Here is a 9,549-nt window from a genome sequence, read left to right as displayed (position 1 = left end):
GACCTTTAACTAATTCTAGTTCACTGATTGGCTATCTGGGTAGACTAGTCTACAGTCCACAAACTCCTTGGTATCATGATGAAATAAAATGAAGCCGTACCAGCTAGTAGTACTCGGCCTTTTAGCCACACACTGATTGAAATGGGCGATTTATACGCAAAAAAAGCCATGTGTATACATAATAAACCTATATTATTAGCAATTCCATTCAATGTCTATAATAGACTTTTACATGAAAAAAAATCAAAAGAAAATTGCACCCGTACGCCGTAGACATTACTGAAGTATGTGTGGTATGTGTGTGTGTGTGTGGGGGGGGGGGCTGTTTTCAAAGTTGCAAAGTATCACATGATTTTTCACAAACGAAAAAAGAAGATATGTAAATTCTTTGCATGTTAACCACCCCCCCCCCCATTATTTTTCTCTCTTTTGGTGTATAGACTAGAATCTTTGCGCTCTCCTTTTCTAACTTGCTTAAATTCTAATTTGTTTTAATCTGTGATCAGTTGTTTCAGAATACAAGGGGTCATCCTCGACAAGCCAATCATTTATTGCTGACCCCCCACATCCCATCCACTATATATCTTCTATCCACTATATATATATATATATATATATATATATATATATATATATCTGCTATATAATGTTATTCACTCTTAAACTTTTTTGTCTCCTGTATTATTATTATATATATATATCTGTTTTTGTGTGGATAAATTTGCATACTTGAATCCATACTAATAATTAAAAATATAATCATTTTGGGAGTTTTTTTCTTGAACTTGTAGTTTCTGCTATAAGGAAAGAGCTCCCAATGGAAAGAAGTACTCTTGAAAGGGGAGTTCACCCCAACAAAAGTTTGTTGTAAAACACCATAAAAAATATAAAGATATTGGTGAAGGTTCGAGGAAAATCAATCAAAGATCAAGAAAATTATGTAATATAAAATACATTAATTTCAATTTTTTAATGACTTGTCAGTTGATATATGGAAGGTAAAATAATATCTATTTTCAAATTTTTGAGAAAAATATTTTGATATTTTTAATTCACTATACATGGAAAATTGCTTGCATTTGACATCATAAAAAAAATTAAAATAACATTTTTTGTTAAATCTTTGATGGATTTTCCTTAAACATTCACCAAATTTTTTTCATTTTTTTTATGCTATTATTCACAATACACTTTTGCCAGGGTCGACTTCCCCTTTAAATTACAAGGATAATCTTAATTGAAAGTTCTCATTAAAATGTAAGGTAAGTGGGACGTCTCATTCAATCCGAGACAGAATCGCTTCAAATGTTAACAGGCTCATGGTAAAACACACACATGACTGGGTCACATTGCACAATGGTAACTCTGCCATCCAATGGTATCTACCATGGCAACAATACTCAACAGCCAATCAGAATCAAGGATACATACAGAATTACCATTGGATGGCAAAGTTATCATAATACCTACATTTATGGAACAGGGCCCCTGGCAATTGCTCCATATTGCTTCTACAATCTACAACATACCAAGAAATGAAATACAGACACAAGCCATGTTCAGATGATTTTCTTAACACACTCTTTTATTACTTTTCTTACATGTTGTACAAAGAGAAAGAAAAAAAAAAGAGTATGTTCCTCGCTTTACAATGTGTACAGCTTATATAAGATGCACTCCAATCTGAAGTGCCTATCTACTGGTTGGGGTGACTTAATAATACTGCTAATCACTTTCCCATTCACCAATTCAGTCAAGTTAAGAAACAAAAATCAACAATTGACAATGTACTATGCACAAAACAATTTTTTTTTACAATCACCATTCAGTAGGCAGGCGCACCAAAAAATAATGAAAATATGCAATGATAGAATAATAAAAATCCATGAAAAAGAGATATTCACATAAAAATATTTAAAACAAGACATTTCTAGTTTCATGCAGGCAATTTACACCAAATGACATGCACACGATATGGATTGACCAAACATTGATGAAGGGAAAGAGAGAAATAAATCAAGATTGTAAATTCAGATTATCCAAGAAAGAAATTGACTATATCAATACAAATGAACAAATTTCCATGAGAATTTATAAACCGCTATTTTTCAACATCAATGTTATATGCTTTGATTCCTTCAAAACATTTTATCATAATTGACAGCTAGAGACTTTCATAGCAAGTCAACCATTTTTGTAAAGCTCACTTTCAGACTTTTTTCCCCTTGGATACTAACTTATTGTGTCTAATTTTTATTTTTGTTTATTTGTCAAGAACATAGAAATCAGTAATAACAATCTTTTTTTTATCCCACAAGAAAACTTACATACCAACTTGAAGTAACAATAATGATGTATACTTGGAAATCTGGTTTTCTACAAATTACTAATTTTATTTGTTTGCACAATTTTGTTTGCTTTCATTTTAAACATAATCTCAAAAAGCTTGTACCTTAGGACAAAAAAAGTTTACAATCAGCTACTTTACAAACGGATGAATACACTCGACTTCGGACCAATACACAAATATCATTCAGAAAAGTACAACATATATAGAGGGCCAATTCTATTTCACAATTTTGTGTACATGAGGAGGGATGTAAAACATAAACATTTGTACAGAAATAAAACAAATAAAGTGTTCTCTGAAATTTACACTTGCTACTGTACAAATGTACACTTTTTTCATAATAGGGAACATTTCCTGCGCTAGTTATCTTTCCTTTGGACAAAATCTACATCAAAATTACAAATCCATATATGGATAAATACATAATACATGATCACACCAAAAAATGCTACCATATTGATATTCTGTTCACAATTCTAAAACTGAAATAAACCAATTCATTTTCTTTTTTTTGAAATAAATTAAAATGGACAAAATACATCACATTCGGCCTTTACACATTCCCCTTTATACACGGGCGACACTTGTAAATTCAAACAAATTATCCAATATAAAATTGCGTGCAGTATAAAATGATCTGAAAAAATTGCAGTAAATTCCCTCGTCATAGAGCGTTTAATAATCATAATTTATGAGAATATACAAAATGCCATGATGAAAGGTGGCCACTATGACGGTCAAATCTGCACAAAACCCTTTACTTACATAATTGCCATCATGGTGAAAAATGAATTGTAATATTCAATAGTATCATGGACTACTGCATTTCCTTTATCTTACATAATTTACATGCTCCATAAGCACAATTCAGTTTCATATTACAAGAGATCTTTAGATTTAGCTCATGGTTGAAGACTTGCACAAAGGAAGAATAAAAAATAATTACATTGCAAAGCTGCTTTCCAGTCTTTTGTTATTTTCTTTCTTTACAAAAATTTCAAAATGAGCAACGCCAGTAAAAGTTTTCAACTTTTTCCATGAAAATAAGACGTTCAAAACCCCAATATTTTCATCAGTTGCGTAATAATCTATATGTACAAGTGGGTCAGTCTCTTTAAATCCAAAATCAGAGTTTCTGTACATTCTCTACACAAATTTCAAGCGAGTCGATAGTCTTTGTCTTTTATACATTTGTCAAGGGAATTGTAAACTGGGAGTGAGTATGCCTTTACATTTAATTACAAAATAATTACACAAATGAAAAACTATACTTTGTAATCTGGAAATAAAGTCTTATTTACATATTGACCTCTGTGTGTTGATGTACATGGTCATACATGATGTTACTCATTTTTCATTTTGGTCTCTAATACATGCACCCTTCAAAAATGGGTTAAGAACATTATTTTCCATCAGAACACTATGCACAGAGCAGCAGGTCATTCTCGAACGAAGAAAAACATTTTACCGGTTTCTTTACAATAAAAAAAAGTGTAAGAAAGCTTTTACAATTTGTCCCTTTTTTACATTATGTCACAAGTCCAACATCTTTAGTGGAGATTATGTGCAAGTAATCTTTGTAATTTACAAATTCTATAAACTATTTACTATTTTTTACATCAATGCTTTTATATAAGTTTGCATTTTCTCAATGACTATACTTTCTTTTCTTGAGGGGAATTTTAAAACAGAAAAAAGTTTTAAAAGCACCATAAAATATTTAAAAGTTAAAGATATGGCAAGGACAAAAAATTTAAGAATTCTAGATCAAGTAAGAGTGTTTTCTTCAAAAAATGATAATAAAAAGAAAGTAAAACCATTTTTTTTTTACATCATGTTGCGATACCTGTGTTTAAAAAAAAAAGTATTTCAATTCCATTTTGCTTTAGTTCCTTTCCAAGCAGCCTCCCCACATGTTAGGTCTAGATATGAACCTGACGGCCAGACGCTAGCCTTCATTCAAACATCCCCAAACACAGGATTTACACAGAGGCATTCCAAACTACCGACTTAGTTCAGCGCACACACCCAATATCTCTCCACAATTAAGCCTTCAAACCGCAACCAGGGAAGAGCAGAAATCATTTCGATGATAAGCACATGATTGCAATTGGGGGTTTAACTTTACAATGATCCTATACAATTACAGAGTAAAAAAAAATAAAAATAAAAAGAGAATTTACATGTTACACACAATCTGTACAAATAATTGTTTTCCTTCTGTATGGTGATAATGATGTCCTGTCTTTGATGCAGGTGTATATGTTCATACAAGCTGTATGCTGGCCTCGGTAGGTTTATAATGGGTCTTGTTAAGAGTTGCTTTACTTTTGCTGTACATATAGCCAGACTCAGAATAATATTCATATGCTGTACATGTCCAACAAAACCGTATGGTCTATGTATATATACATGCACCGAGCCATAACCCCTCCTGCATAAGCATTACACTCATTGGTGTGATCACGGTGTCATCTATTTACAATTCAAACCACTAATTGATGTCTCGGGAGTTACAAGGTAGGTAGGAATTATCATGGTATCATCGTTGGATTCATTTTTTTTCCGACAACATTAGTTCCTTACTAAACAGAGATTGTTGTTTGAAAAAGTGAGGTATACATTATATTTTTCCTAGTCTTTGCAGCCCAGACCTAGAAGAGATATGTACAGGAATCTAACAACCTTTCTGAGATGAATGACTGTGCACTACTACTCTCTTCTCATTCTGTAATTTGTACAATCAAGATGCATACAGTTTAGTCTTTGAAAGGAATTTGGAAGGACACTGATGTTTCCTCCAATATTAAATAGAGTCCAGAGAGATAAAGAGAGAGGAAAAAAATCTTTACAATATGTACTCTGTCTATTTTACAATAATTACAAGAGATACAGCCCATTTTATAAAGGGCAATATAGCGTTCAAATCATTTTCTCAAAGGGTTATATTTTCCTACCCATCAGAACCATACATTTCCTTTATTTTTCCTTTCTTTTTTTTTTCTTTGCCTATCAGAAGGCACACATTGGAAGACATTTCAGAGGGCTTAGTTGGGCAATAAGCACAAATTTTCCCTAAATCATTTTTTTTTCACCCTTCATTATGTTCACAGGATGTCTTTTATGTACGTGTTTTGCAAAGCAATGATGTCATATTTACATTTTATTTGACTCGATTACCTGCTCTACTGATTGACCTATAGGGCTCACACATGAGAGAGAGAGGTTTGGTGTAATCAGGGCCCAGTGACATCAAACTTAGCGAGTGATCATGGGACTGACACCTACGATTGATTCCATAGACTATTGTGTATGATCGATCGCAGGATTAAGCCCCAATGATCAATCGCTTAGTTTCATTGTACAGGTCCAGACGAGTGGTCACTCACATTTAAAGAGCTAAAACTGACACAAATTGATCCCTTTATACATCTAATCACCAAACACCACGTGATGTGAATCTCATTACACCAAACATAATTCTCATAAAAGAAACCATGCACTCAACGCAAGGTCCTTTCACCAAATGTAAAAGCACTTCATAATAAATAGGACTATGGAAAGCTTAATGTGGGGGGAAAGTCAGGTTTAGCAGTGCCAAGATAATGATAAAATGGCAAAAATGTGTGGCTTATATCATGGTATGAGTAATGTACATCAGGTTTATATTTCCCATGTTGGCTATTGGCTAAGTGCCTACTTAAACTATTTTAAAAATGCCATTAAATTATCAAGCCAATTTACAATAGAAATACAATAGCTAGATACACCAAGATACATACATATAATGCAAAGTAAAGTACAAAACCCTCAAAAAGGAAAAATAATTAACAAAGAGCAAAGTATTAAATGCCTAAAAAATAATGTATATCATACAATTATTTGTCATATTCAAACAGACTTCATATTACATTTCCACTTTTAAATTTATACAAATATCAAGAAATTCATGCAATAAATTTTCATAATGCTAAATATGTATCATGCTAAATACAATTTTCACAGAAGAAATACAAACACAATTTCTGCTAGTCCATCCACCAATAACGTGAGATTTAAACTCTCATACTAAGCTACTACGTTCTGATATTCAAGGAATATGTATGTATATATATATATAATATGTAATCAAAAACACAACAGAGTCCACTGCAAAATATTGAAATTTCAAAGACTACATGACTACTGTGGACGTTCATATCATGGTCCCTATACTAACAGCTAGCTTCAATCCAGGAAAATACCTTCAGTAGAGAAAAGCTTTCTTTAAAGTTGAAAAACATCGACATATTTTCTCCTTATTTTCAAATGTTTTTGACACTAAAACTGCATGCATTCTAGAGTAGTATAGTTGAGCAGAATTTGAAGGCAGGCAGAGGGCAGGGTACTTGGGTGGTATAACTGACCTTCAAGAAACCCAATATCCGCTCAGCAGTATCATGGGTCACCAATGGGTCAGATATACATTACTCCATTCATTTCACATCGATGAGAGTACTTTATTCGCATCTTATTGATTAATATCAATTTCATTTCTCCTACTCTCGTTAAATCACAAAGGATTCACCTTTTTTTTTAAAATCAATACATTGATGTAATATCAATCATTAGTGATCCTACCCTTTGCCTGCAGTTAATAGCATAAAAGGTAATTTTTTTCTTTTTAATAATGTTTTTTTTTTCTCAACTTCAAAGTGCAAAACACACCATTGATCATATGCTCAAGAACGAGACAAATGTTTGTTATGGGCAAACAGTATACTAGCATCCTCTGTTTGAAGGGTTCTGAGAATAAAGATATTCATTTTTTTTATTTGTCTTTACAGCTGTTTTATACAAATCTCGTATCACGAAAAAAATATATTTACATAAATTTTGGGGAGAAAATATTCACCAGGAGTAAATGAGTAATCTGAGGTATTTCAAAATCGCTGATTCCAACAAAATATAGATGAATTTTAATTGATGAAAATAAGGGAAAATAATGAAATTACTTCATGGCATTGAACTCTGATAAACGATTGTCTCGTCCCTGGCATAGCAACAGCGGGTACCTACAAGGTACCATTGGTTGGTCCACCGATGGGTCCCAAGTCGTTGTTCTTCATGAAGAACTTCTCAAGCTTGGCCAAGATGTGTTTGCCGTAGGTGTACTTGCGCAGCGAGGCCACGTACGGACGGATCTTGTGCATGAGGACCTTGCGTTGGTTGGGCTCGGATACATCAATCATCTTCTGCACAACGTAGTTGGCATACTGGTCTTTCATCATGGTGTAGAGGGCACTGTTAAACATTAAATATATAATTGGCATTTTATTTCACCACATGACTTTCATTGAAATAAATGGACAAGTAGCATAAACCGATTAAACAAGGGTTGGTTCAAACTTAAAATACTTCTAGACCAACTTGGGTTTCATGATTCATCAAAGGTTTTTCTTTCATTTTTATCTGTGACATCTGTGCCCCGTCTTACAAAGAGCCACGATTGATCCAATCAATCGTATATGGAAATCCATCAGTGTCATAATTTTTTTTATACAGAAAATTGTAAAATGTCCTTTGTATACAAAGCAGAGCACAACAAAATGTCTAGAAATCAATGAATTTATGGATATACATTAATATCTATAATTTTTTAAAACAAAAATGCATTTTATATGTTGACTTTGCTGGCTTTCCATAGTTGCGATTGATCCAATCAATCGCAAATCTTTGTAAGACAGGCCCCTGGTATTCAACCTAAAATAGTTTGACCCATCGAAGGAGAGCTCTCTGTGAGGGGGTGGGGGGGGGGTCTGTGGAATTATACAAAATCAGTAAATGCATGAAAATCACTAAAATATAATAGTATCTGAAATTTATGATAATATTAAGACTACAATGCAAGAATATAGACCAACTACAAGTTGAAAATTACAGACACAGATTACCATATGCTGGATAATTGCTTATAAAAAGACACATCATTCCAACAAAATGCCATGAATATTTTGCGAATTTATTGGCAATTAATCACTGTCTTTCGTAAGAGTATGGCACTCATTTTTTTAAGAAGGTTGTCTAATCAATTGGAATTGATGTCTATTTATCTGTGGCTTACCCATCATTGTAGGAGCAGACTTCATCGATGAGTAGCGCCCTCTCAGGTCGTGAAGAGTGAGTGATGCACTTCTCAACCACGTTACTATGGAAACAGAAAAACAAAGAATCATTCAAATAAAACTTTACTGAATCCTCCGAAATGGCCATTTAAATATCAATGATGCAACAGAGACAAAGAGTTTATCAAGGTTATTCCTCCAGACAATCCTGCTTCTTTTAGGTACAGAATCCTCCACCAAACAAACGAGTCGAAATATGCCGCATACTTCATTAAGCTTGCATGTTGTGCCTACCCACACTCGAATCCTGTATTCATAACTCTGACAATGAACATCAATTAAGAGCTTGACGGCATCACATTGCGTTAATGTTGGGAATAACTCTTGATTACCGTTTGAACAGAAACTTTCCTAACACCAACAGTACTTTATGAACGACTATTCCAATACATTCATTGATAGTAGTATTACAAGACAACTTACGTCTGATATTAATTCCATAACATCCAGAGCTCGATTCAGGACTTCATTGTTTCGTTGCCATGAATGCAAATTGGGTAAATATTGATTGATGTTGATTATATCATTCAACATTATCATTACTATTAGATTAAAAGTGCTTTCTTGAGATCATCCCTTACCTGGCAAACTTGTGCTGACTAAGAACAAGGACCTTGCCTCTCATCTCTGAAACAATCTTACTCTTGTCTTCAGGTCTACCATGTTCCAACACATGCTGTAAAACAAACATACACACACAGGGCATTTACAAACCTATTACAGGCTAGCTGTCGGACTAGAAATGAAGGAAAGACAGGGAAAAAAAGAGAAGGGATAGGAAGGAGCAAAGAAAGAGAGGGACATTTCTTAGAATTGAAAAGTGAAGATATCCACCAGAATAGTGACTTTGGTACATAACAATCATGTTTTCTCTCATTTTCCTTTTTTTTAAATTACGAATGCCTATTTCTGTGGAGGTCTTCATGAATAGTACAATAACACAACAGGAGAAAAAAAAATAAATCTCCGGAGGGCTACTTTTCACAGCTTACTTCCTAATTCTTCAATATTGGTTAAGCTTCAACATTAAAATGA

General features: G+C 33.3%; 1 protein-coding gene across 4 annotated transcripts in view; it reads right to left on the bottom strand.

Moving 5' to 3' along the window:
* Nucleotides 1-1,564: 1,564 nt before the first annotated feature.
* LOC121417224 (pumilio homolog 2-like) overlaps nt 1,565-9,549 on the bottom strand; it is a 29,277-nt gene continuing 21,292 nt past the window's right edge. For all 4 annotated transcript variants that reach the window (XM_041610855.1, XM_041610870.1, XM_041610878.1 and 1 more), the window contains 3 exons: nt 9,096-9,190; nt 8,454-8,537; nt 1,565-7,633 (listed from right to left, as the gene is read on the bottom strand). In XM_041610855.1, the coding sequence (XP_041466789.1) occupies nt 7,405-7,633; nt 8,454-8,537; nt 9,096-9,190 (408 nt within the window). In that variant the 3' untranslated portion in view covers nt 1,565-7,404. The remainder of the gene's footprint in view (nt 7,634-8,453; nt 8,538-9,095; nt 9,191-9,549) is intronic.

This window comes from Lytechinus variegatus, chromosome 1 (genome assembly GCF_018143015.1).
Source record: "Lytechinus variegatus isolate NC3 chromosome 1, Lvar_3.0, whole genome shotgun sequence".
Taxonomy (NCBI): domain Eukaryota; kingdom Metazoa; phylum Echinodermata; class Echinoidea; order Temnopleuroida; family Toxopneustidae; genus Lytechinus; species Lytechinus variegatus.
The sequence above is the reverse complement of the archived record's forward strand: the minus strand, read 5'-3'. Positions and strand labels throughout refer to the sequence as shown.